At 47.0% G+C, this 19,964-nt stretch overlaps 1 protein-coding gene across 2 annotated transcripts in view; it reads left to right on the top strand.

The window, feature by feature from the left end:
* The window catches only part of socs7 (suppressor of cytokine signaling 7), a 61,702-nt gene that overhangs the window by 26,870 nt on the left and 14,868 nt on the right, over nucleotides 1-19,964 (top strand). Inside the window, exons 2-7 of one of the 2 annotated variants that reach the window (XM_080213392.1) lie at nucleotides 3,057-3,121; nucleotides 3,884-3,988; nucleotides 6,303-6,440; nucleotides 8,328-8,443; nucleotides 9,761-9,929; nucleotides 19,633-19,761. In XM_080213392.1, coding sequence (XP_080069518.1) covers nucleotides 3,057-3,121; nucleotides 3,884-3,988; nucleotides 6,303-6,440; nucleotides 8,328-8,443; nucleotides 9,761-9,929; nucleotides 19,633-19,761 — 722 coding nt within the window. Of the gene's footprint in view, nucleotides 1-3,056; nucleotides 3,122-3,883; nucleotides 3,989-6,302; nucleotides 6,441-8,324; nucleotides 8,444-9,760; nucleotides 9,930-19,632; nucleotides 19,762-19,964 lie in introns of both variants that reach the window. The other variant, XM_080213390.1, reaches the window with a different exon arrangement.

Raw genomic sequence — 19,964 nt, 5'->3', positions numbered from 1 at the left:
TAAAGGGAACTGGGAAGAGATTGGGTTGATGCCCAAGATTTGCCCCAACGGTATTGAATGGCAGAACAAGCTCGATGGTCATGTGGTTGACTCCTGCTCCTATTGCTTGTGTTCTTGGCATGTTGTCATGCTTGGACCTACCTCCCAGATCATGAGGTTACTGAGTCCAGAAGCCTCCACTGAATCACAGTGGACACCGACACAAGACCCATCTTGATCAGGTTTAAAAAAAGACGCTTCTATTTGTGAGGGTCATTAATAAATCTGGTCAGTAATTCGGGAGGAACCCACCCAAAGAGCAGTGAGAATTGGAACTCGGGGAGTAGTTGAGATGTAACTGAGACATCTTTGAAAGGAAATGAGCCAAATTTGAGGGAGAAATGAATGGAAGGAAATGCCAGTACGGAATGAGGGAGGGACGGGAGGAGGCTGTTGAGGATAAACAACATCATGGACTAGTTAGCTTAATCAGCTTATCTTTAAGTTGCTAATTCAAGGCAAAGAACATTTTCCTCTTGTTTTGGTATCAATCCGATTGTGAACTTCAAAGGATTCAGGTATATTCCTGACTCCACAGATTGTCCACATTCCAGCAGTTAACGTGTTGCACATGTGGCGGGTCTGGTAGCACACGGAACATCAATAACTTCTGGTTTTTAATATTCAGACGAGGCAAATAGCCAAAACCCACCGGGCGCGATGCCAGTTGGGTAGGATGCAGGTGGGTGAAATAATTCACCGACACCAAGAACCCTTTCTGCTTTATTTTGAAGCAGGAACTCTCATCTGACATTAAAAATAATGGTGTCAAAATAAATCTATTATCTATTATTTTGTTAGGTGCATGATGAAATCTTCATTTTATGTTGATTTGAACTCTGGACAAATACCTGGCAGAAAAGATGATTTATTTTATCTAAATCTAGGGTGTATTTGGGAAGGTTACGATGAGTAAATGATTTTGTTTTGGGGAGATGGGGTGGGGATTTTAAAACAAGTGAGGGGGGGATGTCATGAAAGATTGACACTTGAGTGAAAATGTCAGAACCAAGATTTCTGATTGTGTGAGGTTAGTGTACCTTTAAGATTTTTTTAAAATCATGCTCTCAGCCACGAGTGATTTCATTGGGAAGAAGGAAAAAAACCTGTGGACAGGTCAGGTGATGAGGATGGATTTTCAATTTCAGTTTTAACTGAGGTCTAACTTTAACTTCCTGAAAGATGTTGGAAAAGTAGGAATGAAGAACATCCATCTATAGAATGGATTTCCCACTTTTGGGAAACCTGAAAGAAATCAGAGTGAGTGACTTTTCAATGCTGTTGTTGGTAAGAACATGCAGTGTTTAATTTGTGCACAGCAAGATCCCACAAACCACAATGAGATAAAGAATTGGATAATCGAGGGGGTTCAAGTTAAGGAGCAGGGATGTCTTGCTGCTATTCTATAGGGCCCTGGCGAAGCTACACCTGGAATATTGTGCGCAGTTTTGATGTTCCTCAGATAAGGACAATGTCCTTGCTGTAGAGGGAGTGTAGTGAATGTTTACCAGGCTGATTCCTAACTTGGCAGGTCTGTCAACTGAGAGGAGATTGAGGATTATAGTCACTGGAGTTTAGAAGAGTGAGAGGGAATTTCATAACCCACAAAATTCTAACAAGACTGGGCATGGTAGATACAGGATGGATATTCCCAATGTTGGGGGTGTCCAGAACTCAGGGTGACAATCTGAGGATGCAGGGTAGATCTATTAGGACGGAGATGGGAAGAAATTTCTTCACCCAGAGAGTGGTGAATCTGTGGAAAGTTTTGAGACCAATGCATTGTGTTTTTTCAAGAAGGAGTTAGATAAAGCGCGGGATGAAGGGATCAAATGATTGGAGGGAGGAGGGGGCAAGAGGTAGGAACATTGTAACCGAGTTGAATGGTAGTTATGAATGGTGGAGCAGGGTCAAAAGGCTGAATGGCCAACTTCTACAATCACCAGCAGTGGCTGGTTTGTTTTGGCGGGGGGGTCAGGAGGGGGTTGGGATGAGCAGCTGTTTAATGGGCAGAGATTCTGCTATATATTCCCTGTCATTTCACATGTGTTCCACTTGTATTTCACAAGTGGTGACCCCTACTATCCCTCCAGGGAAATTTTACCCTTGTTGGTATTTACATCGGCTAAATGGCATAGGGGTGTGTGTGTGTGTGTGTGTGTGTGTGTGTGTGTGTGTGTGTGTGTGTGTGTGTGTGCATGCATGGCATAGGTGTGTGTGTGTGCACGCTTGGCGTGTGTGTGTGTGTGTGTGTGTGCAATTAGCACAATCACCAGTTGTGTCTATGCTCCATCTTCATTGCTCCTAAATCACGATTGCAGTCTCTGAATCAAAGCTGAAATCCTCGCTGCCTGTAATGACTGTGTGACGGGATTGTTCAGAGAGCGAGGGCTGAGAGCTACTTGTCAGTGAGCTGGGGGTGGGGTGGGGTGTGGTCTCTGCTTCATTTCACAATTACATTGTTGGCTGTTTTAACTTTGCTGCATCAGATGCTCATTTCCCTTTTATCCAACGGAAAATCCTTTGGAATCTGGTTGCCGTAGCAGGAGTGTTGACAGCTCTGTCACAGATTGGAGGTGGCAGCTCTGGCTGTGTACCAGGGCGAACCTTGACTCTGCCAGTGAGAGTGTTGCTGAAAGCAGTCAGGCCTGCAGATTAGACCCTGTCTCTGAGGCTGGATTGAGGAAGAGGGTGAGCATTTGGTCAACTGCTAAAGGGAGAACGTGTGGCAAAATCTGCTGGAGATTCAGAGATCGGTTTTAAGGCCTCTGTGAATTTGGTCCTGTTATAAACCCTTGATTTATTCTGTGTAACGTTGAATCCACCCACAAGCCAGAAAATGAGACGAGAGTGTGAATATTTAAAAGTGTAGGCTCCTGTTCAGCAATAAGATGCTGCTCTGAGTCGGGGGAGTTTGACAATCTTACCAAATGTTCCTGTATTAACCAATCTCACTGTTTCTGTAGGATTTTTCGCCCACTTGTCTGATGATTTTTTTAACTGTTTTCCTTTTGTAGCAAGCCCAGGCTGACACGGACACAAAGTGCCTTCACTCCAGTGTCTTTAGCTTCACCTTTCACAGGTACAGAGTTTTTAATTTGCTTTCGCTGTCTCCTCCCTCGCACTTCCCTCTTGTCTCGTCCTTGTCCACCTCCTCTCTCTGCTCCACCACCATCATCTTCTCCTCCTCCTCCTCCTCCTTCTCTTCATCCTTCTCTATTTGCTTTTCTATCTTCTCCCTCTCTGTCTCTTCCTCCTCCCCCTTCTCTCCATTCTTGTCATTATTCTGCCACTTGCTGAGAAAGTAAATGGTGTCTGAGCACGGATCTGGCATCCTGTGAATTTTTTCTGGGAGGCTGGGAGAGAGGCTGTTGTGGAATAATAAAGCCGTACAGTACAGAATGTGGCAATTCGGCCCCTCATACCTGTGCTAGCCCTTTCCGATTTGTCCTAGTCCTTTACTTTTTTTTGTTTCGAAAATTACTATTGAATTTACATCTGCCCACGTTGGCAATGCATTCAGATTAAAACTCACTGTGTTCAGTTTTATTTATCTACCAACCTGGTATTTATGCCGATTAATCTTAAATCTGTAATTTTGTGGACTTACCCAAGTGAGAGAAAATAAAACATTGCTGCGTTCTGACAGCCCTGAATGGGGGGGAAGGTGGCAGGGTGGGGTTGGGGGTGGGCAGTGGTGGTGTTGGAATGCTGGGCATGGATGCTGCAGATCCCATGGGAAGAAGCAAAGAGCAGAACTGGAAACACATTCACAACAGGGTGCTGGGGAATGGGCAAAGCCTTTTCTGTTTTCACTGACCAGTCTCTTCCCGTCTGTTACCAGGAGAAACTGTGTCACTGGTTGACCTGGACATCTCTCGCCGTGGACCCCCGTCACCTCACCCCCCGACGCCTCCACCTCCACCTCGCAGGAGCCTCAGCCTTCTCGGTAGAGTATACAAACTGCACCAAGGCGTGACTCCAGCCCATTGCCTGGTGTGTCCCATCACCCCTTCGTTTGTCAGTGACCTTCCTGTGAAGATAGTGGACACTGAGCTTGCTTTCCCGCACTCCTCATGGCTTTCACTGCCCACTCTCAATCCTATAATGGAGAGGGTTGTTTATCTGAGGACAGTGAAAGAACTAGGTCCCTGTTGTTGTGTGTACTGCGTGTAAATGTGCCAATGATAAACTAATGGCCCGTTGTTCCACCGGTTAGCATCGTGACCTATGGGTCTGAGATTTAACTGGTTATTAAAAAATCCCAGTCTGTTTGTTTGTGGAAACCTGATCCCTCCAATGGCCTTGTTTGATGTCACCATTTTACCAACTTATACAACGGCCCCAGTTAGTTCAGCAGTGGAGTAACTGAGGAGGAAGTTCCCCTTCTCATGGTAGTGTCCAGTGTAGATCCTGGATACCAGGAATGGCATTCTTCCTGGTGGGCAGTGAGTTTGCTGCCTGTCCCAGCCTGGCCAATGGAATATAAATTACCATATTTGATGCTCCATAAGATGCACCAGGAAGGGTTGGGACTTAAGAACATAAGAACATAAGAAATAGGAGCAGGAGTAGGCCATCTAGCCCTTCGAGCCTGCCCCGCCATTCAATAAGATCATGGCTGATCTGTCGTGGCTCAGTTCCACTTTCCCGCCCTCTCCCCATAACCCTTAATCCCCTCTCTTATCAAGAACCCATCAACCCGCTTCTTAAAAATATTTAGCGAGGCAGCCTCCACCACTTCAACGGGCAGAGAATTCCAGAGATTCACCACCCTTTGAGTGAAGAAGTTCCTCCTCAACTCCGTTCTAAACCGCCCCCCCCTTTATCTTGAGGCTGTGCCCCCTAGTCCTACTGTCTTTTTTGAGCGGGAAGAGTCTCTCCACCTCTATCCTATCCATCCCATTCATCATCTTATACGTCTCAATGAGATCTCCCCTCATTCTTCTAAACTCTAACGAGTACAAGCCTAGTTTATTCAGCCTCTCCTCATAGCTCAATCCCCTCAACTCCGGTATCAGCCTAGTAAACCTCCTCTGCACTCCCTCCAGGGCCAAAATATCCTTGCGTAAGTGCGGCGCCCAAAACTGCACACAGTACTCCAGCTGCGGCCTCACCAATGCCCTATACAGCTGCAGCAAGACCTCCCTACTTTTATATTCAATCCCCCTCGCTATGAAGGCCAGCATCCCATTCGCCTTCCTGACCACCTGCTGCACCTGCAAGCTGGGTTTTTGCGACTCATGCACAAGGACCCCGAGGTTCCTCTGCACCGTCGCCTGCTGCAGTTTTAACCTCTGGACCAATGTTTTTGGGCATTATTTTTCTCCAGGGAAAGAATTGCGTCTTCCCAGTAAATGTGGTCTTGAAACCAACCATTGTTCAGCTGCAGCCTTTTCATCGGAAATATTAATCTGCTTCCACAGACAGGAAGGTAGATGTGGAAGAGGATGGCCATTCAGCCCACCTAAACAGAAAGCTCCAACCTATCCCATCACAGCAAGCAGACGTTTCTTAAACAAATCCAATGGGATTTGCCTTATTACGCCATCAGGAATTAATTGCTATTGGTCCTTCCTGATATCAGGAATCCTGTGGGAATAATTTTGTGTCTAAATCGAGGCGAAGAAAACCTCACTTCAGTTATTGTTGCTTAATTAAGATCCCAGAGCCTGGTAAAATAACAGTAGCACTAACGATTAACATTTATATAGCACCTTTAATGCAGCAAGATGCTGCTTTACCTCTCTGAAAGTGGAGTCTATTATCTGGATTATGTAGTCAGCAATCAGCACCATTCATTATCATTCCTGAGTTGGGACAGTGGTTCGCACTGCTGCCTCTCAGTGCGGGGAACTCGGGTTCAATTCCCACTCGGGTCACTGTCGGTGTGGAGCCTTCACGTTCCCCCCCGTGTCTGTGTGGGTTACCCTCGGTGCTTCAGTTTCCTCCCACAGTCTGAAAGCTGTGCTGGTTAGGGTGCATTGACCATGCTAAATTCTCCCTCAGTGTAACCCGAATAGGTGCCAGAGTGTGGCAACTAGGGGATTTTCACAGTAACTTCATTGCAGTGTTAATGTAAGCCTACTGGCGGCTTAAATAAACGGAATCAGTGTCTTGTGGTGGTTGGGGAGGGCACGTGCTCCCATTCATTATCTCACCGCAGTTGTTAGGGAGGAATTGGCTGGTGACCCGGGTTTGACACCCTGTTGCCACCTGTGCCTCCTGGGTTTATTTCTGAGGAAGCTTGTGTTGTTTTCCAGATGACATCGCAGGGCCGCAACCACCGTCTTGCCCAGTGAGCCCAGCTGCTGCCAGCTTACAGTTGTTACCTCTACCGCCTCCTCCTCCGCCTCCTCCTCCGCCTCACACTTCCATCCAGCACAGCCTCAGCTTAAACGGTAAGACCCCGCCTCTGCTCCTTGTGACCGTAAGAAATCTGAGCAGGAGGAGGCCATTCAGCCCATCGAGCCTGTTCTGCCACTCAGTGCGATCACGGCTTTTACCTCTGCTACACTCTCCCACATAGTCCCCATTTCCCTTGATTCCACCAGGATCTAAAAATCTATCGATCTTGTTCCCCAACATTGAGTATCCGTAGTTCTGGGGTGGAGAATTCCAAAGATTGATAAACCATTTATTTGAAGAAATTGCTCCTTCATCCGAGCAAATAGTTTATTAAAGCACTGGGAGTTGGGGAATAAAAGTCATTTTAACCTGTTCCTTATTTCTGCTCGTCATTGACTCCAACATCCACAAGTCAGAGACTCCACCGTTGCAGCCACACAGCTGCCGAGTCTACTTGATTCTTTTTGTCTTTAGTTTTGGCTCTGCCTGTTTGACACTCGGTCCGTCCATGTGACAGCAGAGTGAGTAACCGTGCAGGGAGCCGTGGAAGTGTTGCTGGAGACCCAAAGACCAAGAATGACTGAATTTAGGAAGAAACGGGCAGAATAACCACTTTACTCCAGTGACCTGCAAGCGGTGACGGGGAAATTAACACGAGGTGTTCTGAATCATGGAGGGCTTTGCTAAGGAAAAGGGAGAAACTGTTTTTGTAAGAGTTGATACACAGAGAAGGTGGGATTTAAACTGTTTGATAAAAGAATGAGGGAAGATGAGAACTCTGATTTGGAATATGCTGCCTAATAGGACGGCAAACGCACGTTCAAAGGGAATTAGATGAATAATTGAAGAGGAAGGGTTTACTGGGAGTGGAACTGATTGGATAACTCTTTCAAAGAGCTGTTACAGACATGATGGGCTGAATGGTCTCCTTTCCTCTAAGACTCTGATTCTAAATGATGTGAGAAAGCGGATTCCCAGGAATTGGCCATTTTGGGGTTGGTTCCTGCTCTGATTTTGAGTCATCTCCCTGCTGGAAGGAATGCTTTAGTTAAAACCTGGACCTCTGAACATCATTCCACCAATCAGCCAGACCAACAACAACTTACATTTGTATAGTATCCCTAACGTAATGAAACATCCCAAGGTGTTTTAGAGAAGTGTTATCAGACAAATGTAACATCTGAGATCTGATAAGGCAGGTGACCAAAGGTTTGGTCAAACGGGTAAGTTTTTTAAGGATTTTGTTAAAGGAAGAGAGGGGGATAGGGAGGTTGTGGGTGACGAGGGAGGGAATTCTGGATTTGGGGCCCAGGCAGCTGGTTTAAAATTGGGATGTACGAGAGGCCGGAATTGGAGGAGCGCAGAGATCTCCGAGGATTGTGAGGCTGAAGGAGGTTACAGGGATGGAGCACCAATCCGGGCAGGAATTGTTAATCTGGATGAGAATTTTAAAATTGAAGCATTATTGGTCTCGAAAACTCGCATGTTAGTGAACACACAGGGGGATGAGTGAATGGGACTTGGTGTCAGTTAGGATATAATTTGATTTGATTTTATTATTGTCACATGTATTAGTATATAGTGAGAAGCATTGTTTCTTGTGTGCTATACAGACAAGGTATACCGTTCATAGGAAAAGAGAAGGTGCAGAACATAGTGTTACAGTCACAGCTACGGCATAGAGAAAGATCAACTTAGTGCAAAGTAGGTCCATTTAAAAGTCTGATGGCAGCAGCAGGGAAGAAGCTGTTCATGACTCTAGAACATTCCAGAATCACTTCTTTCCTGAGGTCTCTCCGTGGCAGAATATTGGGGGGGGGGGTTCGGTTCCAATGGGATCGGTCTTTGTGATCCGTCTCGGTTGTTCTCTCTCCTTATCGAAGGTTTGAAAATGAGTTGTTTGTTCTGGGCACTGATTGGATCCTTCATCTCTCCAGCAGACACGTTGCAGAGAAACTTGGCCCAGATCCGGCCGATGACGGTGCAGCCTCAGCATTGCCCGCTGAGCCGGAGGGACTCCAGCAGCTTTGCAGCCAGTTTACGGGAGCTCGAGAAGGTACCAGCCTTGTGTCGCTGCTATTTCACTCTGAACAATCTGTAAAAATATTGAAAAGAGGCGCAGAGGGGAGGAAAGAATTGTGTCTCTGCCTTGGAGGATCGATGGTGACTCTGGGTAACTGTTATCTCCCAGTCAGACGCTTGTGGGTTCCAGCCTCAGTCCAGAGACTTGAGGGTAATCCGGAGTGGCAGGATCGGTGGAGTGCCGCGCCGTGGGGGTGCCGCGCTGTCGGCTGGGTGCGGTGCCGTGGGGGTGCCGCGCTGTCGGCTGGGTGCGGTGCTGCGCTGTCGGCTGGGTGCGGTGCCGCGGGAGTGCCGCGCTGTCGGCTGGGTGCGGTGCCGCGGGAGTGCCGCGCTGTCGGCTGGGTGCGGTGCCGCGGGAGTGCCGCGCTGTCGGCTGGGTGCGGTGCCGCGGGAGTGCCGCGCTGTCGGCTGGGTGCGGTGCCGCGGGAGTGCCGCGCTGTCGGCTGGGTGCGGTGCCGCGCTGTCGGCTGGGTGGGGTGCCGCGGGAGTGCCGCGCTGTCGGCTGGGTGCGGTGCCGCGCTGTCGGCTGGGTGCGGTGCCGCGGGGGTGCCGCGCTGTCGGCTGGGTGCGGTGCCGCGCTGTCGGCTGGGTGCGGTGCCGCGGGGGTGCCGCGCTGTCGGCTGGGTGCGGTGCCGCGCTGTCGGCTGGGTGCGGTGCCGCGGGGGTGCCGCGCTGTCGGCTGGGTGCGGTGCCGCGCTGTCGGCTGGGTGCGGTGCCGCGCTGGCGCCGCGCTGTCGGCTGGGTGCGGTGCCGTGGGAGTGCCGCGCTGTCGGCTGGGGTGCGGTGCCGTGGGAGTGCCGCGCTGTCGGCTGGGGTGCGGTGCCGTGGGAGTGCCGCGCTGTCGGCTGGGTGCGGTGCCGTGGGAGTGCCGCGCTGTCGGCTGGGGTGCGGTGCCGCGGGGGTGCCGCGCTGTCGGCTGGGGATGTTGAATTGAAGCCCTGGCCTGGCAAGAGGATATGGTGCTATTTGAAAAGAGAGCAGGAAGCTGCCCCCTCTGCCCCCACTGCGCCAATATCCAGATCAATATTTATCCTCAACTAACACCACTAAACAAAACATCACGAGGTTATTATCACGTTGCAGTTTGTGAGAGCTTAATGTGCACAAATTAGCTGCTGCGTTTCCCGAATGAGAAAAGTGATTCCATTTGAAAAGTAGATCATTGTGAAGAGCTGAGAAACTTTGTGTAAACACGAGTCTATCTTTCTGCTAGTTTGTGTATCTTGTCCCTGCAATGCTGGAGGTTGTAGCTTCTTTCCCAGCCTGATGGCCACTCCGCTCTCTCCCGCAGTGCGGCTGGTACTGGGGTCCAATGAACTGGGATGATGCTGAAATGAAACTGAAGGGGAAGCCGGATGGTTCGTTCTTGGTGAGGGACAGTTCGGATCCACGTTACATCCTCAGTCTTAGCTTCCGGTCACAAGGCATCACGCACCACACCAGGATGGAGCATTATCGAGGTGAGGGCAACAACTTAGTGTTTCTGTCGTGCTTTTGTCAATATAGGATCTTTTTAAACATGAAGTGGAAGATAAACTCATTGACACAGGTTCTTGATCAATAACAGGATCAAGGGTTACAGGGAAAGGGCAGGAGAATGGGGATGAGAATCATATCAGCCATGATTGAATGGCAGAGCAGACCCAATGGCCCAAATGGCCTAATTCTGCTGCTATATCTAATGGACAGAGATCTGAGAGTTTGACTGATGTGATGTGACCAGTTTTTCATTCCCAATGTTGGTGCGGTATCTGTGCTGGGTGTTGAGCGAGGTTACAATATGTAGGTGATCAGTTGGCACAGATACTTTGTTCTCCTTGTCTTTTAATCAGTGTGATGCTGTTACTGGGTTTGTTTTGTAGCCACAGGAAGTGATTTGTGTATTTGTATTTCTTCATTTTCTCATTGCAGAGGTCAGTAGTGTCTGTGCCCTATCGCCAGTCACCCAGAGCAGGTGGTGATGAGTTATCGCCACTTTGAACTGCTGCAGTCCAAGTGGGGTTGTAATGTTTTGATACAATTGAGTGATTGCTTAATGGTCAAGCACATCAGGGTGGGACTGGAGTTACTGGTTGAGAGGCAGTAGATTTAAAACTGAGATGAGCAGGGACTACCTCTCACAGAGGGGGGGGGTGAATTTGTGGAACTTGCTGTTCCACAGCGCGGTGGAGTCTGAATCATAGTTTCAGGAAGGAGCTAGATATATTTCTGATTTAGAAGAAGGACAAGGGGATTTGGGGAATAGGTGGAGAGGTGGATTTGAAAACAGGCAGAGATCAGCCATGATCTGATTGAATGGCGGAGTGGGCTCGAAGGGCTAAATTTACCGACTCCTGCTCCTAATCCCTATGATTCTGTACAGACTCAGACCGGGTAAAGCTGGCACATTTCCTTCCCTACACAGTCGTTAGTGAACCATTTGGGTTATATCGGAAGAGTAATCACTTCTACTGATTTCAAACTGAATCTAAATTCACAAATTAGGATAGTGAGATGTGAGCTCTGGCTATCTGGGAGATTAGCCCAGTTACACAAACACAACATTACGGTACCCAGCACATGTTGCATTATTTTAAAGCGCTAACTTTCTCAAGAAACTCCCCTGATTCTCAGCGGCAACCTCCGCTGACAATTCCCAGAAACCATAAACAAGAGATTTTGTTTGGGAGAATTTCATGGCAATTGACCCCTCCAATCTAAGCAGAAGACTCAAACTCTTGAGCCTGTTCCCGCCATTCAATTAGGTTACAGCTGATCTGTAACTAAGCTCCGTTCATCTGCCACTGTTCTGTAATCCTTTAATATCCCTCCCAAAAATCTGCACAGTCAGTTTGGTAATTTTCAATTGACCTTTGACCGTGATGCTTTTTGAGGGAGGGATTTCCTGTTTGGAGACATGCTTCCTGACACTCCCCTGACCGTCTCATTCTGATTTTAACATCGTCTCCCTTGTTCTGGATTTCCCCATGGGAGGAAATTATTTTTCTCTCTCTACTTTATAAACTTTAATTATCTGAAAAGACATCAGTTAGATACCAGAATTCTGAATGAGTGAAGGATCGGTGCAAAGTAACCAAGAAGGCAACTAAATATTGCATCAAGCTGCCAAAAAAATTTTCCATCAGCTGATGGTTCGAAGGTGCTTCTAACATCGAAACTTGCTGGTCCCCTCTGCTGCTGTAGTTTGATTAAGTCTCACACTTGTATGCTAGTTCATTATTAAAGAATAGGCGTTCTTCTGCAGACTGGCAAGCTCACACTTGTACAGACGCAAGAATCATGGCTGTCCAGTAATGATTGCAAAGCACTAAACTAATTGAGGGAATCGGATTGTCAGAAACTACGAGCATCGTTTGAGAGATTTCATAATCTGAGATTAGCTTCTAGAAGCAAATCCTGCCAAATATTGTTCATCTGTGGCCCAGTGTTGAAGATTAGAGAGAGTGCACTAGTTTTGTTTTATATAATCTACGGTGCATGCTATGGCACATCTGTATATGATGTATTATATAATCTATACCCTGTATATAGGGAGGGGGTGCAGTGTTTTATTTCCAGACTGATTTTCCATTCTCACCATGAGCTTCGATGTAACAAGAAATCCAGCTTTCTTTAAGATAACCTTTGTTGTAACTTAAAACCCTGGATCAGAGCGTCACCATCCAGTCCAGGCTCTGTGCTGATGTTCTGCAAATGTTAGCTTGTAAAATACAAGCTACAAAACTTGTGGTTTACATTTAATTTTTCAGAAACTCTTTTAATAAGATGTAAGCTGTCATGAGCACACTTTACATCCTATTCCCAGAAGCTGGACTGATGTTACATCGTGTTGATGAGAGAGCACACGAGGGGATTGCTTTTAACGAGCAGTCATCAGGCTTGTGTTTGTGCAGTTGGATATAACCTTGTTTATTTTGACAATTAAGGATTGAAACAGTAGCACAGGACATAAATTTAAATTAGTGAATAGTAAATTTAAAACAGATATTGAGAAGAGCTGCATTACGGACAGAATAAAAGGCTGCTTGCGTGTTGTAAAATCTGTTCCATCTTCATAAATAACTGGTCCAAAAGGAGAGACAGACAATAAATGAATAGAAAGACGACTGTAAAACATGAACCATGTAATGATTGCCTCTGCATAACACTGGAGCTGGCTTAGCAGACTTCCTGTGGCATTGCTCCTGGATGGTGTAGGGTTTATTTTCTCAACTCTCTGGCTCTGTCAGAATCTAGCTCATTGCTCTGCTCTAATATGACAAATACGCTGAAATGACTTTCTCAAGATAAAAAGCCATTGCTTACTTTTTTATCACTACTGAAAGCTTACAGGTCTTACAGATATAAAACTACAAGAAGTAAGGCCAGGAGTAATCCCTCCAGTCTCTTAAACCTACTCCAGTGTTCAATAAAATGATGGCTAATATTCACATTGACTCTATTTCCCCAGCCACTCCCATATCGCTTGATTCCTTCAAATCTAAATATTTCTATTGAATATTCTCCAAGTCTCTGGGACAGAGAATTCCTCAGACTGAATGAAGAAATGTTCTTCGTTTTGGTCCTAAATGGCTGACCCTTTATCCTGAGGCAAACAACAATACAGCACTGGAACAGTCTGTTTGGCCCACCAAGCCTGTGCTGACACAGATGCCTCTCTCTAATCTAATATTTTCCTGCCTCTACATGGCCCATATCCCTCTATTCCTGCCTATTTGTGTACCTATCGAGATATCTCTTGAACATTGTTATAGAATCTGCTTCCATCACCACCTCCGGCAGCGCGTTCCAAGGCATTCACCACCCTCAGTGAAAAACTTACCCCTTACATCTGTTTTAAATCTCACTTTCCACCTATGCTCCCGAGTAATTGACCCTGGGGAAAAGACTCTGACTATCCACTCTACCCCAGCCTGTCATAATCTTGTAAACCTTTATCAGGTCCACCTCATCCTCCAATACTCCAATGAAAATGATGTAAGTTTGTTCAATCTTTCTCCACAGCCCGTATCCTCCAAACCAGGAGACATCCTGGTAAATCTCTTCTGCACCCTGTCCAGTGCATCCACATCCTTCCGTAGTGTGGTGACCAGAATTGTACACAGTACTTCAAATGCGGCTTAACCAAAGTCTTAGAGCTGCAACAAGATTTTCCAATTCCTACCCTCAACGGTCCAACCAATGAAGGCCAGCATGTTATGTGCCTTCTTCACCACCTTGTCCACCTGAGTTGTCAGCTTCAGGGAACTGTGGATCTGCATGCCTAGATTCCTCTGTAAGCTAATATTTCTAAGGTTCTACCATTTACTGTGCACTTTCCTTCTGCAGTAAACCTTCCAAATCGCATCACCTCATGCTTGTCCAGATTAAATTCCACCTGCTGTCTCCGGTCCAGGTCTCCAGCCGATTTATATCCTATTGTATCCTCTGACAATCCTCCTCGCTGTCCGCTGCTCTCCCAATTTCTGTATCATCGGTTAATTTACTAATCAGACCACCCACATTTTCCTTCAAATCATTTGTGTGTAACCACTGTAATTTGTTTTTACGTATATAACAAACAACAGAGGTCCCAGCACTGATCCTTGTGGAACACTGCTTGTCACAGATGTCCAGTTTGAAAAGCACCCTTCCACTGTTACACTCTGCTTTCTATGCCCAATCTAGTTTTGTATCCATTTTACCAGCTCACCTTGGATCCCGTATGATTTCACTTTCTGTATCGGCCTGCCCAAGGAACCTTATTGAAGGCTTTACTAAACTCCATGTACACAACATCCACTGCCCTGCCCTGGTCAATTTTTCCTGCCACTTCCTCAGAGAACTCAATCAAGTTTGTGAGACAATACCCCCCCACCTTCACAAAACCATGCTGCCTATTGTGTTCCAGATGTGAGTACATCCTGTCCCTAAGAATCTTCTCCAATAATTTCCCCACCACTGATGTAAAGCTCACAGGCCTGTAATTTCCCAGATTGTCTCTTCTGCCCTTCTTAAACAGAGAAACAATACTAACTACTCTCCAATCGTCCAGTACCTCACCCGTGGCTAAAGAGGATACAAAGATTTTGGTCAAGGCCTCAGCTATTTCTTCCCTTGCCCCTCTCAGTATTCTGGTATAGATCCTATCTGGCCCTGGGGACTTGCCCACTTTAATATTTTTCAAAATCTCCAATACTTCCACCCTTTCTATCTCAACATGTCCTAGAATGTCAACATCCTTCCTACACTCCCCATCCACCACATCCTTCTCTTTTGTGAATACTAATGCAAAGTACTCATTAAGGATCTCGCCTACCTCATCTGACTCCACACACACATTCCCTGCAGTATCCTTGAGAGACGTACCCTTTCCTTGGCTATCCTCTTCCTCCTCAATGATGCATAAAAAGCTTTGGGATTCTCCATAATCCTACCTACCAAGGACATTTCACGGCCCCTTTTTGCCCCCCCTGTTTAAGCTCTTTCCTGCTACCTTTGTATTCCTCAAGAGGCTTATCCGTTATCAATTTCCTAAAATTTATGTATGCCTCCTCCTTTTTAACTAAGCTCACAATCTCATCATCAGGATTCCTGAATCGTCTCATCTTCATCCTTCATTTTTACATGCTCATACTTATCCTGAATTGTTAATAACTGATTTTTAAAAGATTCCCACATATCGGATGTGGATTTACCCTCAAACAGCCACCCCCAATTTATATGCTCAAGCTCCCGCCTAACACTCTCGTAGTTAGCCTTCCCCCAGTTTAGTACTTTCACTCTGAGACTCCTTCTATCCTTTTCTCCAAGTATCTGAAAACAGTGTTGAGTTGGTCACCTGTAAATAGTATAATTTCAGATAAATATCTAAACATTAAAATGTTGCAAGTTCAAGTCCCTTGACGTTCAATGGTTAAATTTCCCCCATTATCGATACCTTGGGAGGTTACCATTGAGCTGACTCTGAACTGGATTGGCCATATAAATACAGTGGCTACCAGAACAGGTTAAAGGCTAGGTACCCTGCAGTGAGTAACTCACCTCCTGACTCCCCAAAGCCTGTCCACCACCTACAAGGCACAAGTCAGGAATGTGATGGAATACTTGCCTGGGTGGGTAGAACTCCCAACAGGTCTGGAGAAGCTCAACACCATCCAGGGCAAAATGGCCCACTTGATTGTCACCCCTTCCACAAAGCTTCATCTCTCCACTGCCAATTTTCCCATTGGACCAGGTTTCCAGGGTCTGGTGTTGCAGGCTCCAATCCATTCAGAACTCTGGCCTTGCCTCTGGCAGTGCAGTTTCTTAGCCAAGCGGTCAATAAATTTAGTTGATTAGATCGGTACAACCGTGGTCTGAGTGGGTGATGCTGCTATTAAAAAGGGAAGTTGTATACAGTTGGTACAGATATCTGCTGCTGATGGAAGCCAGAAGGCTGGAAGCGAATGTTCTCCTGGCCTTGGAACAGATCTGAGTGACAGAATGGGAGCAGTGGTCACAGCTCTCACAGGAGTCGAGGCTGTTGATTGAAGCAGACAGTTTGATTTCATTCCTGTCCAAGCTGTACTTTCGTTTCCAGTCACTGACAAACTGGGGGATCTCGTGCCAGTTTCCAACTTCCCTGTTTGCTTTTTCTCTCACTTTTTAAAAATTTCCTTCCTCCTTGTGGCAGCCTGGCTGTGAGATTGGCAGGCGTGTTTACCAAGCTTCTCTGCTCTGTGTTAACTTGCATTAGATTCTGTTTGTCCGTCACTCTCTGTGCTTGCTGGCTTACATTGGCTTCCAGTTAAACAACACCTGAATTTTACAGTTTGCAACCTTGTTTTTGAATGCTTCAATGGCCTTGCCTCATCCCTATCCCAATTAACCTCCCTCTCCCCACACCACCCCCCCTTAGCTCCTACAACAGTTTGTTGTATAAGAACGATCTGGCTGGCGATATCTTTCCCCCCAGGTAACCTCCTCCAGCTCCGACAACCCCCTCTATCTCTGTAAATCCGTCCAATTCCTACAACCTCCTTATCTTTGTAACCTCCTACTATCCCTATCTCTGTAACCTCTTCCAATCTTCCCTGTCCCTTTAGTCCCGACTACCCTCCCTATCTCGGTAACCTCCTCCAACCTTCCCTATCTCTGTGGCACCCTCTTTAGTGCCAACTACCCTCCCTGTCTCTGTTACCTTCTCCAGCTGAATAACCTTTTCTGATTGTACACACCTCCCAGACTTTGGATTCTATTTTCCATCCCCTTTTTCACCACAGTTGGATGTGTCCTGCTAATTTCCCAGGCTCTAAGCTCTAAGGACTCTCTCTTCCTGAACCTTTCCACCTCCCTCCCCCTCCTTTTAAACCGTTCCTGAAAACCAAACTCTGTGACTAAGTGGATGATTGTGAACAGCTCAGTGTTAATATTTGATTAGGCTCCTGTGTTTGTGGACAGTTTGTTATTGAACACTATGCAACATCTGCATTGCACTGTGCTGAACAATGTCCATCTCCAACAGGAGAGAATTGAACCGTTCCTGTTCAATGACTTTACTGAATTCCCCAAGAGTAACATCCTGAGGATTAACCATGGACCAGAAACTCAACTGGAATAGCCATTTAAACACTGTGGCTACCAGAGCAGGTCAGACGCTGGGAATTCTGTGGAGAATAACCCACGCCTGTCCACCATCTACAAGGCACAGGTCAGGAGTCTGACAGAAACTCTCCACTTGTCTGGATGGGTGCAGCTCCAACAACACTCAAAAAGCACGACACCGTCAGGATAAAGCAGACAGCTTGATTGGCACTTCAGCCACCACCTTTAATATTGCTCCCTCCAGCACAGCGCACCGTGGCAGTGGTGTCTGCCATCTACACGATGCACTCCAGCAGCTCACCAAGGCTCCTTTCACAGCACCTTCCAAATCTCGCCCAAGACTGCTACCATCGCGAGGGAGCAGGGCAGCAGATGCAGGGAACAGCACTGCCTGCAAGTTCTATTTTGATTCACACACAATCCTGACTTGGAAACATATCTCCATCCCTTCACTGGGAGAAAATCCTGAAACTCCCTCCCTAACAGCACTGTGGGTGTGCCTACACCACATGGACTGCAGCGGTTCAGGAAAGGGATTCCTCCCCCGCCACCACCGCAGGCAATTAGGGATGGGCAATAAGTGCTGGCCCAGTGAGCAGCCCTCATCCTTGGAATGGGTAAAGAGAAAGAAATGTGTGCGAGATATTGGTGTTTCCAGGAGCTGAGCCCTGTGCCGGTTGAGCTTGGCTGCTGAGTTGAAGCCGTTATTCAGTGTTAGTTGTACAACAACAATCTGGCTGGAGATATCTTCCCCCAAGTACAAGGTGGTCTTTCCTCCTGTCCTTGTGAAGTTATCTTCATCATCTTCAGTCTCAACCACAAATCCATCGCCAGAAAGGTTTTGTGCCAGTATACTGTGCTCCAGGGACACAGCAATGGTCAGTTGTATAGACTCCACCTAATGTATAAACCTCACTCAAATATAAACTTTATGCTATGGAATTTTTGAGAGCTAATACTCTGTGTAAGTTGTAAATATGAGGATCACCACTGAGGTTTGCTTTGATGATTCTCATTCTCCTGCTCTCTCCGGGTTCGCCCGGTGTGGCCTGGCTAGATTTTGTTACAAGTTGGCCTGTGATTCTGAACCTTCCCACAGTATCTCGCGGTCGAGGGGAGGTCCAGTGGCCTGCTTTGTGGGTTTCTAATTAAACAGTTAAGAAAAAACATTGACGAGAATTGAAAAAATGAGGTCAGTGCTTCAAAAGATGACAAAGTGAGTTGAGTTAGTTCAGTTGGAGTTGCTGTGAGTGTGTCACCAGAATCACTTCTCAAAACTCACCCTGACCTCAACCACATTGTCTTTGAGTCACAAGGTTCTGTGACAGAGACTTGAGCAGATAATGTAGTCTGCCTCCCCCGCCTGCCCAGTTTGGCCTAGCATCCTTTGTACCCCTGCTGGGTCTTGTCTCCTGCTTCCCCCCCCCCCCCCCCCCCCCCCCCTCCACCCCTTTACTTCACAAGGACTACAGCGGTTCACGAAGGCAGCTCGCCATCACTGAGCCAGCACTCCCCATATCCCATGAATGAATAATTAATAAAACTCCATCAAAATCATTCCCATTCTGTGGAACTCTTTGCCACAGAAGGTGGTGGAGGCCGGGTCATTGAGTATTTTAAAGACAGAGATATGTAGGTTGTTGATTAATAAGAGGGTCAGGGGTTACGATGAAAGGACAGGAGAATGGGGATGAGAAAAATATCAGCCATGATTGAACGGTGGAGCAGACTCGATGGGCCGAGTGGTCTAATTCTGCTCCTACGTCTTATGGTTGATTCTGAACCTCTTCTGCTCTAAGGAGAGAAACTGCAGCTCCTTCAACCTCCGTGAAACTGAAGTCTCCTTATCTAAGAGAGGATATAATTTCCTAGGAGTCCCTCAACTGATCCATGGGGTGGGGGCATTGTCCAATGGGGAGAGAGATTGAGTAGTTAAGATCTTTGTTAGAGTTTAGGAGTGAGGTAGCCTCAATAAACATATTAAAACGCTTAGTTTGATAGGCCAGATGCTGCAGATGGACTGGAGAGCCTGGAGTTCAGTATCACAAACTCACAATAAGGCTTGGCTACCTCTGACTTGGATGTGAATTTTCTTCACCGCGGGAGGATAATGTTTCATGTAGAGTGTATGTGCTGTGGGGAAAGTGGAGGATGGCGTGTCAATCAAAGGGACAGATTTGGCCAGGATGGTGTTGAGCTTCTTGTGTTGTTGGAGTTGCAGCTACCCAGGCGAGTGGGGAATATTCCCTCACACACCTGACCTGTGACTTGTCCACAATGGACAGGATTTGGGAAGTCAGGAGGTGAGTTGGTCTCCGCAACATTCCCATCCTCTGAACTCACCACCACTGATATTGGTGGAGTCTGGGATGGTGACGTGGTCGTGTGGATGTGGTTTACAGTCGGCAGATTTATGAAGACGAAGGGAACCGTTTCAGTACGTGGTCCCTGTCCTCTGAAGGATAATATTTATCTTTTTGCATTCTCTCCCTCGCTGTCTTGTTGAATTGATGTGCAGGTGGAGCTGGTTCAGGCCAGAGCAGCTGATCGGTCGGTTACTCTCCCCCTGAGCCACTGCGTTTTCTCTTTTTCTAACAGGTACTTTCAGCCTCTGGTGTCAGCCGAAGTTTGAAGACCGCTGCCAGTCTGTCGTCGAGTTCATCGAAAGGGCTATCATGCATTCCAAAAACGGGAAGTTTCTGTACTTCCTACGCTCACGGGTTCCTGGTAAGTCGGAGTCTCCCTATGAGTTTGATTTAAGCCCCTGCTTTGTCTGATCCCTCGCTCCCAGGCGAGACCCGCAGGTCTGTCCAAAACTAAAGGCAGAATTCCTGGGATCCGACCATTCCTCGTCTCCCTCTGTCTCTCCCAAATTCTGTTGATTCTTCATCTTCTGCTTGTGGATTTTGCTGTGTGGAAAACGGCTGTGT

The sequence above is a fragment of the Carcharhinus amblyrhynchos genome, chromosome 27 (assembly GCF_965287045.1).
Source record: "Carcharhinus amblyrhynchos chromosome 27, sCarAmb.v2.hapA, whole genome shotgun sequence".
In the NCBI taxonomy this organism is placed as follows: Eukaryota; Metazoa; Chordata; class Chondrichthyes; order Carcharhiniformes; family Carcharhinidae; genus Carcharhinus; species Carcharhinus amblyrhynchos.
The sequence above is the reverse complement of the archived record's forward strand: the minus strand, read 5'-3'. Positions and strand labels throughout refer to the sequence as shown.